Source organism: Harmonia axyridis, chromosome 5 (assembly GCF_914767665.1).
Source record: "Harmonia axyridis chromosome 5, icHarAxyr1.1, whole genome shotgun sequence".
Taxonomy (NCBI): Eukaryota; Metazoa; Arthropoda; class Insecta; order Coleoptera; family Coccinellidae; genus Harmonia; species Harmonia axyridis.
This window is the reverse complement of record NC_059505.1, coordinates 15,396,825-15,410,066: the sequence shown is the minus strand read 5'-3', so window position 1 is coordinate 15,410,066 and position 13,242 is coordinate 15,396,825. Positions and strand designations below refer to the sequence as shown.

General features: G+C 35.1%; 1 protein-coding gene across 4 annotated transcripts in view; it reads left to right on the top strand.

Annotated features, from left to right (window-relative positions):
• LOC123680582 (cAMP-specific 3',5'-cyclic phosphodiesterase) overlaps positions 1-13,242 on the top strand; it is a 447,060-nt gene that overhangs the window by 41,077 nt on the left and 392,741 nt on the right. Inside the window, exon 1 of one of the 4 annotated variants that reach the window (XM_045618559.1) lies at positions 5,353-5,387. The exons of the other annotated variants lie outside the window; for them this stretch is intronic. Coding sequence (XP_045474515.1) covers positions 5,368-5,387 — 20 coding nt within the window. The 5' untranslated portion in view covers positions 5,353-5,367. Of the gene's footprint in view, positions 1-5,352; positions 5,388-13,242 lie in introns of those variants that run through there. 4 annotated transcript variants of the gene reach the window in all.

Genomic DNA, 13,242 nt, shown 5'->3' with positions numbered 1-13,242 from the left:
TTTCTTCAATTTTCATGCCACAGCTGAACATTTATGTTTGACATTTTCCCCTCTCAACTTAAGAAAACAAAGGTTTTTCATCTGTTCAGACAATAAACTAACATAACAATTGACCAGAAACATCTCCACAAACCTATATTCTGATATCATAATAATTATATTTGAAGATCAATATCAATGGATGATAAGTGTATATAGAGAAATGTGAAAACAAGCAATGTTTCAAATGATTTCCTTTCCCTCACGCGAATCATAAAGAATTCAATAGTTTCACAATAGAAAATAATGAACCCAATGCCAGATTTATGGAAACATTTATATTATAACTGAAATTGAATACATCCTCTTTTAAATGATATTTATTCCTGATGTGTTTTTTACATCTCTCCTGCTCCACAAACCCATTATTCCTTTGTTTATATCGCAAACATGGAAGAATGTTTATTTTGGACTCCACTGTACCTGAGCTGAGAACTCTACTCCCGAGTGTTAATCATGATGAAAGTCTATAGAAACATAATCTTGTTTATTTGGAGTTTATTTATAGTAGCACCACTGGATTATCTTCAAGTCGTATTAATTATTCATTATTTATGTTAATGCAATATGCGTTGGATATTATACTGGTTTTGATTGTTGAAAGATGGATAGTACCTAGATAATACACATGGTGGGAGTTTGAAATTTCCTAGATAGATCTTGAAAAATTGAAGTTTTTCCACCGATAAGCTATATCATGAACCAAATGTATCTAATGTCATTTATTATACATCCACCATTGTTTCAAGATTTTCATAAATAACAAAAGAAAAATTCAAATGAAAAATTATTAGGACCAGTAGGTCTACCAAATTCAGTCAATATTTAACATTTCAAAAAACTTTAACACATCTTTCTTCGGTCCCTAATTTTTCAACACTTCACCAGTTCATTTGAAGTAGAACAATACAATACTGGAACAAAAAAGTATATTATTATGAATTGTTCACACAGATTTTATGGTACTTCACACTGAATTCAACATCAACTTGAGTCTATGCTTCGGCATATGATAAAATATAAATGGATTGGATTGAATATAAACTTCTCCACATGAGTTAGGGATATTGACTTGAATTGCAAACAAAAATTGTTTAAATGAGATATTTGTGATGAAAATTCATATTAATATGATTTCAAGTTGCAGGAAATGAAATAAATTTTAGCCTGTAGGTCTGCAGCGTATACAGGGTGGTTAAGAAAAATCGAGTAAAATAACGAAATTTTATTCTCAGATAATTCAACCATTTTAAGACTATCAATACAATGTATGGCCTCTACGGGCATCAATAACAGCCTGACATCTTCTTTGCATACTACACACTAGGTTGTTGAACATTTCTTGAGGAATTTGGTTCCATAAACGAGGTAGAAGCTCTCTCAGATCATTTAAGGATTCAGTGGTAGGTTGATGATTATCTAATCTTCTTTGGGACATATCCCATGCATGTTGTATGCAATTCAAATCTGGTGAGTGCGGAGATTTTGGTAAATGTGGAATACCAAGCTTTTCGCGCGCATTCTCAACTTTGGCTGCACAGTGCGTTCTAGCGTTATCGTCAAGAAATTGAAAAGTTTCACCAATAGCAGCGTGAAAATTCAGCACAACATTGCCAATGACATGCTCCCTATAGTGTAAGGCGGTCATATTCCCAGGACAAATGTGTAGATCAGTGCGCCCGTTCAAACATATCTCGGCCCATACCATAACACTACCCCCTCGGAAGGGATGGACTTCTTGGACATAGCGACGATTACAGGGTATGCGTGGGATTGTCCATACCCTTTTTCTTCGAGAATCTGAAAATCGTCCATATGTGGATTTATCCGTGAAAAGGACACTACGCCAATGATCGTTCCAATTTTTATGTTGCCTTGCCCATTTCCATCTTTGACGCTTATGGTCACGTGTTAACGTGACATATATTCGAACAAGAGACAGTCGATAAGTGGGCTTGATATTTTAATTATACCCATGTAGCTAGCGCATTTGCATAAATATTGATTTGCTATCCGGCAATTCAGACATGGTTGGCATATTTCGTGAACAATATTTGTTCAGTTGTCATCATATATCTTCAATAACTGTTGAATTCCGATCTCAGAAGCTTTGAGTTTGCGTGAACTATGTGACTTCGCTGTGGATGATCTAAGGCAGGCACAAAATAGAATTTACATAATAATGAAGGATGATGAAATAAATCATTAACTTCAAAATAACAGAAAACGAAAAAATGACGCGCTAGAATCAAAGAACGTCAGAAGAAGATTAAATGATAGATGAAAATCAGAATGTAGTTCGGGTTTGTCGATTCCTAGTCAATTTTAGGAATCAGCCATTCCACAAAATGCATTACATCGTATTTTGCATAAGGACTTAGGACAATTCGGTGTACACAAGCAAATTCACCAAGAACGTCATTTCTTTGCAGATTGGGTCCTTGAAATGCATCCTAAGGTGTACCAGGATATCTAAAGCCCCTATATTCGGGAATCATCTCCCATAGATTTATAGTGATTGTATTTTATTGAAAAAACGTTACAAAAATACTTAGAATAATAAACATAGACAGAAGGAGCATATGTCATTTTCAGAAAGCAAATTTTGTCTCCAACATAAACTATCAAATTTGACATGAGGCGCGAGGAAATGAAAACATATCAGTGATATATATGGTTAACTCCTCTTAATGGACGTCTAGAACCTAGATTCTCCTATCTCAAACGTCGTCTGATGGTTTCGATGGAAACTTGGACCCTAATCTGAATTTTGAAAAGTATTCCGTAGCATTCTACACGTAGATGTAGGGTTTCTTCTCGCCGAAACGGTAATGAAACGAATCTGAGCAGGTGTTGTTTTTAGTCGCTCACCAAGCCTTGGTCTTTTCAACACGGAACCTGTCTCCCTGAACCTATTCCAAAGTCGAGATATCACACTTTGGCTGACTTGGAGCCTTTCCGCTACAACAACCTGAGTTAGACCACCCTGTAGCATTCCGATGGCCCTATTAGCCTCAGCGTTTGTTAATTTACGTCTTGGCATTTTCAGAAAACTCGTTTCAAATCGAAGCCGTGGATAAACTGACTCCATTTCAAAATAACAACATTCATGAAGCATATGCAAAGAACCAACCTTCAGAAAATAGGCGACCAGATTGACGAACTGTCTCATACTGATTTTTATTGGATCGATTCAAGTTGTTTTCGAGTTTTAAATGATTTTAGAGCGATTTTCTCGAAAATTACACACTTTTCAAAACGATTGAATACGATATCCCTAACTCTTGTGGAGCAGTATATTTCGTTATATCACAATTTATCTTAAAGTAAAAAATATCCAACATATGATGCTCTTTATGTATACTGAATCTCACAGGACCATGTCCTTGATTTAAATCTAATTATAATAATAAGAATAATATCGCCGATGTACCAAATTCTCATTATCTGTTGTGATTAATATGTTTTCTACATTAATTCTTCAAGTTATTTTTGGCTAATAAAATCTCCAATCAAGTGAGCATTTCCGAAGAACAACAGGGACTCAGACGTAATAGGCCCAGAGTGGACGGAAATTTTTATCCTGTTGCAGTTGATGGAGAAATCAATTGAATTCAATAAACACATCTTCACGTGCTTCCTCGACTTAACGAGGACTTTCGACCGAATAAGACTCTGCGATGTAAATGCTTTCCTTCAATGTAAGAACGTTGATGAAAAAAATATTGAAAAAAAAAATATATCAACACCGTTAACACTACAACGATAAAAACAAACTGTAGGTTATCTCAGGATGTCCGCATTTTCACTGACATACATCAGAGAGATAGCCTGAGTCAATTGCTGTTCAATCTGGTAATGGATCGAATAATTCATAGAATAAGAACAATCAGAGCAGGTTATGATGTCGGAAATCGTTCTCTGAAGATTATGTGCTATGCAGATGACGCCGTCCTGGTAGCAGATGACGAAAATGACCTATAACGTCTCGGGTATGAGCTCAAAATAGTTGCAGAAGAATCGAACTTGAGTATCAGTTGTGGGAAATTTCAGACCATGTTCATCGCCAAAAGCCTATCCGATACAATATAGTTATCAACAACAAAATAATAGAGCAAGTACTCAGCTGCATCAAAGGAGTAACACTCAGAGATCATGTGAGGAGTACCGACATAAAGAAGGAAATGTAGATGTGGGATGTGGTCAGATGGATCAGAGCACGCAGGAGGTTCTGGAGAGACCATGTATGGAGGATTCCAGCAGAAAGACTTGTCAAGTGGGCGAAAATACACATTACAAATACACGTAGACCATTGGGACAGCTCCCGAAGAGATGGAAAGAAATGTGGAGGTCGAGATCACGAGAAACATAACCATAACAGAAATAAGACAGGACACAGTCCTATTGAAAAGAGGCAGAACAAAAAAAACTTCAAGTTTCGGACATCAACTATAATTTTCGAAAAACATTCGGGTACGTGGGACCAAAATAGATAACCATAGGGAAACGTTGGGTTGTTCAATACTGATGAGCTCTAAGAAAAGCAAAAACCGGTCTATCACTGTCTAACTCTGATGCACGAAATCGTGGAGGAAAAACTACTCTTATCAATTAATCTTCAAATTAATTCAAATGAGATATGATAACTTCAAACTTAATGTCAGAAACAGGTAGGTACTTAGTTGACAAAGAGCAGAGTGATGTTACGCACGAAAATCTGGAGCACTGGTTTTCCTATAAGCGAACATACTGGCACAACTTGACACTGGTTGACGGTGACCGTCTGCTGCCTGAATATAGAATCCAGATTTTCGTCGATTCGTCGAGGTCATTCACGCACATAAAATGTGCATGTAAAAAATCTATCAACGTGATCATGATGCATGGAATTCACAACTTTCCTCCCTATTGCGAAAAATTTCGTGTACCGAATATTTTCTATGGGGACGTTAAACATTGCAACTGCTGCTTTTTCCAACTATTCATCAAACCGATCAGACGAACTACTGTACATTTTGATTATTACGTACTCGTAATTATTTGTACAATCTATATAATTATTATTTTTACTCTATACCGTGAGGCGAACTGGTGTGCTTACAAACTTGAATTGACGCGTCGATCGGTTCTAACTTCTGGCCAGTTCTGTGTTGCGTCAACTGTGGTATGTTTCTGCCTCATTACCTTCATGCGAGCGTATCAACAAGTGGTCCGTGACGTTTCTTAAAATATGTTCGTTATTATGTAATCTGTTCTGTTCCACGCATTTTCCATTTTCCGCTCAGCTCATCTCGAGCTGTCACTCATGTGATGGAAGTTAAATATTTATGTCTATCATTCAATTATTGTAAGTACCACCGTTCTGCATGAATTCTCTCTGCATGATTCTCGAAATCATACATCTCTTTCAATATTGCGTCGAAAAAAATCAAAATCTATGAGATGATCAATATCTTACCAAACCGTCAACGAAAATTTTTATAGCGAATTCATTTCCTGAACTGAATATGCTGTCTCTACTGAATAAAACTTTCTATGCATAGTCACGATATCCGACGATAAAATGACCCGAAAATGCCACTATTGGTTGATTATCTCAAATCATTTATGTCGGGAAATAATCCAACCAATGTGACTTAATAAAACACAGTGGCGAATCAAATGTGACTTAATCATAGAACTTAAAAGAACACGATTGACTGAACTGAGCTGACACTTCATCCAAATTAAAATTATTGGACCAGATGGGTTTGTATAAAGAACAAATTTATTCAACTGAAGAATACCTACTACAGTGACTCAATAAAATCGTTACATTTGGAATAAAAACAAATAATCAGGTTGTCGGAGAATGTAAGCAGAAAACCATAGTTAGGCTCAGAACCGGCAGCCAATCAAAAACTAGACCATTCTTGTCTGTAGAAATTATTCTAAAATGATCTAGAATTTTCTGCGATATCTTTTTTCTAATATACAGGGTGGCCACTTTTTCAATGGGATTGTATTGGTAACTTTCAAACCATAAGGGTTAGAAGGTCGGTCAAATGGAGAAAAAGTTGCATGCATAGAAGCATTATCAAGCAGTTCAAACAAATCGAGATTATCAGGGCCGGTTATTGAGATATCATAAAAAAAGTAAATTCTGTCATTTTGATTTTTCTTTTTTTCCCACTTTATTCCAAATATTATCAAAAAATGTTACAGGAATTTTTTATTCGACAATAAATTGTTCTCAATTTGACGTAATCAGATTTCGTATCCAACGTTTCGTGCTCTGGGCCACCTTCAACCTCATTTTTTTCAATACAGACCTGTATATTTTATGACACTTTTCGAAATAACTTTCAACGCTGAATTCAACGATATATCATACAATGTCATTCAAAGTTGATTTTCAGGTGATTTTGACCCTTATCCAATTTTCTTTGGGTCGGATCTGTAGTGAATGCAATTTATCAAAAACTGCTGTTAATAAAATAGTCAAGAGACACGAATACAATGATTTCAAATTTGAATACCAAGCCTTGCAAAACTTATATCGTAATGATATCAAAATAAAGTTCGATTCTGGAACAAATGACAAATCCAACAGTAGTGATTTCTCGCGAGAAGATTGAGAATGTATTGGAAGGTATTCAAGAAAACGAAATAAGCAAATGTATAAGAAGTATGGGTTCCACAACCGTTAAGTGCATTTTACAAAATGGTGGACATTTCGAACACTTACTTCATTCATTTTCATTTACTTTCGAATAATCATTCGATTTTCCTTTCATTAAATGATAATTCGTTTAATTATTATGAACTGAAATATGTAAATAATTATTACTTGTTTCTTGATTTGATTCTGATGATGATGTTCCATTTAGTTCAAGATGAGTAAGTTGATTTTCTCATCGAAATGTATTGCTTGTTATTAATTGAACTAAAGTTACCGAAATGTAATACAGATCCGACCCAAAGAAATTTGGATAAGGGTCAAAATCACCTGAAAATCAACTTTGAATGACATTGTATGGTATATCGTTGAATTCAGCGTTAAAAGTTTTCGAAAAGTGTCATAAAATATACAGGTCCGTATTGAAAAAAATGAGGTTGAGGGTGGCCCAGAGAGCACGAAACGTTGGATACGAAATCTGATTACGTCAAATTGAGAACAATTTACTGTGGAATAAAAAATTCCTGTAACATTTTTTGATAATATTTGAAATAAAGTGGGAAAAAAAGAAAAATCAAAATGACAGAATTTACTTTTCTTATGATATCTCAATAACCGGCCCTGATAATCTCGATTTGTTTGAACTGCTTGATAATGCTTCTATGTATGCAACTTTTTCTCCATTTGACCGACCTTCTAACTCTTATGGTTTAAAAGTTACCAATACAATCCCATTTTGGGAGAGACAGCCAGGTTTCTCGCTTGTTATTTAGGTAGAGCCTTGCGGTTTTCACGTTACCCTTCTACTTTTTCGTGAAATTCAAGTTGGTCTAATCAGATTTTGCATAACTGTTTCCGTTCAAGACATACAGAGCAATTTTGGAAATTGATACTTTTCGGACCCCTCCTTTATATTCGAAGTTATTAGAAATAGTGCTGGGGTAAAAGCTACGTCTGAATCAGAATTCTGCGTAGAATCCAGTGGCGTACTCAATTTTTTTTTCGGGGTATGGTTTTGAAGATTCAACACAAACCTATTTTTTTTTCAATAGAACACCCTATATATAATTACTTCGTTGAATTCATTATTTTTTTCCCTTCAAAATGATGTAATACTATGTAGGTAGGATGTTCAGAAATTAAAGTTAAAAAAAACACTAAAATATCAAATAATGATGATTTTTTTGTTAATGGGCAATGGATTTCCCATATAAAAAAGAATCAATTGGATAATTTTCATTTGTGATTCGTATTTATAGAAGAGTAAGCAAACAAAGAGAATACCCTCATCACTAACATGAAAAACAAAATTTCATTGGCAAGTTTGCATGAATCGGTGAAATATGAGAATTCATGAAATTTCAAAAAATCGACAGAAAATTCGTTGAGAATTTATGCGAAAAATGAAAGTAAGAAACATGAGACTTTTATTTAATTCTTAACCATACAAAAACATAATTTGAATTGAAGGAAGTACTGTTCTAAAGGAACTCTACTCTAAACATTTTTCACATCTTTTTGTGATGGTATTGAAGATATTATCCAATGTATGAGTTATTGTTCATATCTTCAACCTTTTCGATAATTCGCTCCTTCAGTTGGGCTCAATCAGATATAGGTACTTGAAAAATATTATTTTCTAAACGATGCCACAAATAAAATCACAAGGTGTGAGGACGCAAGACCGTGGAGTAAATTCATGCTCAGTGTTCAAACTGATCCTGAAAAACCTTCCACAAAAAGGCTAAAGTTTCTGCAGCCGTGTGTGTTCTTATTCCATCTTGTTGAAAAAAGCTTTCAGTCAATTCTTCAAAATTCAATTCACCAATAAATGGTAAATTAATTTCTTCTCTAAAGAGGTCTGTTGTTGATGTTCCATCGAAGAAAATTGAGCCAATAATGCGCCTCCAATTCATAGCGCACCATACTCCAATTTCTTGAAAATGAATGGGTGTCTGAATAAAAAAAATCTGGTTTTTCACATCTCCACATTCTCCGGTAAGTTGATATATCCAGAAAGGTGAAACCAGTCTCCGTCAGAAAAAAAAAAACATTCGTGAGGTTTTTACTGAATTCATTCAGGAACCACAGACAAAAAGCCATCCTACTAAGATAATCAGCCTCTTGAACTTTTTGGTGAGAGGTTATTCGCTATGGAAATAAATTGATTTCTTGTTTCAATATCTTGTAACATGTACCAACAGAGACAATTTTCGTTTGTCGAACACTTTTACTCTTTCTTTCCACGCTGTCGGTTTCACGGAAAACACTAACGCACCGTGAAACAGTGCTTTGGAAACATTTATAATCAAAGGAAACATCTGTGTACTCAATCCTGAATTCCGTAAGACATTCATATATATAATATTTCCATTCTCCTTCAAACTTCTATGCATTTTTTATTGGATTATATATATTTGGGTTATATAAATACAGAGTATTCACTAATACACATATGTTGATATTAATCGTTTATTCTCAAGACAACTAACTCTATCTCAAAAGCAAGTAAAGTTCACAAGGCAGAACGAAAGGACCTGACAGAAGTCAGGTTGGAAGAGACTGTCACTATGAAGTTTTGTCCCAGACGTTCGCTCTCGACCATCGAAGGTCCATTCTTGTTTTCTCTCTCGATGGCCCTCGATGGCCTCGCCTAGCGCAGACTCGTAGCGCCACCGCACGACATGCAATAACACTATCAAGTGTAGGGTTGGTTGTCTCTCTCGTAATCTGTTCGGATGAAGTAATATTCTAACACTCCCTCCCTTCATCGAACTGCGAACAGCATCCTCCACTCTAAGTCTAATCTATAAACAGAACTCAATTAGTTTATACTCTAGTCCCTAGAAATACTCTGAAAACAAAAATTCAATGAGTTAGTATTAAATCATTAGTTTTTGAGTTAATCTCTTATGACCGTCTGATGGTAAAGGTTTTATCATTAAGTCATCCACATTCTCCTTGGTTGGAATCCATCTCACTGTGATTCTCTTCACTTCAACACATTGTTTTATGAAATCACCATGTGTTTCAGCCATATGTCTTCTAAGTCCAGATTTCTCTCTATGTAGTAGGTCGTCATCTAAACGATCATCAAATACCTTTAGTTTGTGATCACCATCTCTCTTGGTGCAGTCTCCAGCGGATTTGTTATCACACCAGACTGTTATAGGAAACATCAGTTTTCCTATCACAAATCTAAGTACCTTGTCAAGAGTTATTAATTCTTGATAGGCATTATTCATGGCTAGGTATTCGGCTCTACAAGTGGACAATGTGACATAGGTTTGATTATGGCTCCTCCAAGCTATTACATCTTCAAACAATCTAATAACATACCTTTCAGTTGATGACAAGTCGGTATGGTCTCTAAATGTTGCATCGGTAAATGCCTTTAAGTATTAAGTTTGAGCGGTGAATTTAAGACTTAAATTCACAGTACCTTTCAAATACCTGAAGATTCTCTTTACACCTTTCCAATCAGCTTCGGTCGGCTTCATTTGTTTTCTTGTTAATTAGTTAACTGCAAACGTAGTGTCTACCATTTGATGGATACATTAAGCTACCAATCGCTTCTCTATAAGGAACTCTTTTCATCTCTATAAGGAACTCTTCTCATCTTTAGTTTATCTGAGTCATCTTGTAGATTCTCCGATTGATTTCTCTTAATCCTATTTTTAATCTGTCTGGTTACCATAGGAGTATTTTGAGCATTGCAGTCATTCATATTTAATCTATCTAATATATTCATGGTATAATTTGATTGATTGATTTATATACCTCTCTTCTCGGTTTCTCTTTATATTTATATCATTTCTCCTCCATGTATATAAACAAGTCCATGTATATCATTCTCTGAACCAAGTTTCTGGATCTCTTCAGTGAATCTCTTATTACATCTCTTTGGACTTATCTTCAGTCCATATAGGGCTTTCTGGAGTTTATATACATAAGATCGTTTGATCTCATTGTCAATGTCTACTCCATCAAGGATCTTCATATAGATCTCCTCTATAGTGCCATTTAAAAAAGCAGGTTTTTACTTCTGATTGACAAGCATGTAAATCATACTTATTTATTATTGCAAATGTAGCTCTAATTACAGGAAGTCTAATGTCATAGATATTTTTGACCTTAAAGCCTCGTATGACTAATCTTACTTTGTATCGTATAAGACCATTTGCCTCTAATTTTCTCTCGAATACCATTTCGAGTCTATAATGTTTGCCCGTTTTCCAGATATTTGAATATTCCTTGTATCTACCAAAATCCAAACCTTATTTTGTATCATGGAATCAATTTCTTCTTTTATAGCTTTCTTCCATAAGTGGCCTTCTCTAGAATTTTTAGCTTCCTCGAATTTAATCGGTTCTCGATTTAATGAAGAGATAAGACAAAACCTCATATCTTCTTCTCTATTGGTTTTCTCATATTTACCTAAAATAATAATATTAATAGCTGATCTTTATTGATAATTAATTATCCAAAGGCAATCGACCGAGGTCGTTCAGCCCAATTTCTAAAATATTATTCTCAGAGTAATTAAGAAACCTTGCATAGCTTACGTCCTTTACGATTTTCTTTAAGTGTAGCAGGGTATTGGCCTTTTAATCGGCAGTTCCCTTATTTTGGCTCTTTCGAGTTTTTCATCCAATCCCAGTCGATTATGTTTTCCTGGGTCTGTAATTTTTCTTTAGTGTCATCAAGTTGTTTATTTCTATAATTATCTTTGTAGGCAAGTTTCTTGTTAAATCTCACATGTAGCTCGAGCTTGAATGCCACGTCAAGTATCCTGTAGCGGTATAACCCACTAGGACAGCTTTCAGGGCACATTATCCAAATTTCAAGCTGGGTTTTTGAATCTTAATGTATGCGAACATCGCAATACATAATAATACTTACAAATACTTCCAATACATCCAAAATCTCTCAATTTGATCAAAGTGGCATTTTGCATTTGGTGCAAACTTTGTCAACGGTGTTTAATATCTGATAGACTTGTGTGTTCTGTTGTACACATCTATAGATGCATCAATACCAATCTCCCACATACTCTTAGGTAGTCTGGAATCAAAAATGTATGTACGAACCTTCTTTTGGATCGTCGAGTTAAACCTCTCCGCTCTCTCATTCTCTATATTTTCTCTACTCAGTACTTCTGGGAATTTCCTTTCGGTAAATCTGTACCTTAATCTGACCTGATATAATATACCTTCTCATTTTTCTCCAACAAGTTTTTCTTTGTTGATATTAAGAATTTCTTTAATGCTTCAGCCAACTCATCTTCTGTTTTAATGGATATGCTTTAGCAAGTCTCCAATAGTCTTCTATGTAGACATTAATGAATCTTTACTGACCTGAATGAGATGATGATTTAATAAGTCCCATCGTGTCAGTGTGTGTCAACTGGTTGTTTCTCAGCTCTCATTCTGTCTCTTTAAAGTGTAATTTCTCCATTGTCGATATGATACATACTTCACGTTCTAAGTTTTGGATTGATTCCAAGTTATCGATCTAAATTACCTCTCTACTGATATGACTGCAATCCCAATTTTTCTTGTTGCTCAGATTGTGTTTCATCTGTTTTGTCAGTTGAAACTTGTGAACTTTCTCTTTAGTTGAAACGATGAGATTATATTACTTCTCCCTCCCAATCGCAGATTCTGGTTCTCCCTCCGAACCTAATAACTCGTTATTGGAATGTGTCTGCGATTGCAAGCTCATCTCATCTTCTTCGCTTATCGTTGCTCGACTCTCTAAAACAATCTCATGATTAATCTTATTGTAAACACTTAGGATTTGGAATTGTCCTCTAAAACAATTTCATTATTAACCTCATTATAAACTCTTAGGACCTGTTCTCTAAAACAAATTCATTATTAATCTTATTGTAAACTCTTAGGACTTGGACATCTAAGTAAATATTGAACCCAGAGTCTGCGAGTTTACGTAAGGGAAGTAAATTCTCAGAAATCTCTTTCTCTGCAAATACGTTTTGCAATTTCTTAGTATTCTCATTTCTAGAATCTGAATATAAGATTAACTCACCCTTACTATCGATTACAATGACTGCTATCTCGTTTTATTCGCTCTCTATACTCATATTTTGACATCTCTCAAAGTTTCTCAAGTCAGACAATCATTTACGATATGGTCTGTTGCTACAGAATCTGCAAAGAAGTTAATGATTGAATCAAGTTTACCTGTTTTAGTTTCTCTATGCTTTATACTTCCAACCCTTCTTGCCTTGGAGCGACCCTCTTTGTTGAATCTCTTACTCTCTCTCATTCTTCTCTGGTCTACGTGGCTTCGTTCTTAGTGTTGAAACTTGGCTTGTTCAACCTACCTCTACTCGATCCTTTAAATTTAACGTTTCGTTCGTGCCACCATTGTTAATGCAATCCTCTCACTCGATTGTCCCACAATCGAAACAGAATCACTTACTTACTCTGTTGCCTCAAATTGCAATCAGTTGACCAGTGTCTCTCTTTGTTACAACGGAAGCATTTTAATTCAAGTACCCGTTGAACTTTTGGAATCTCCT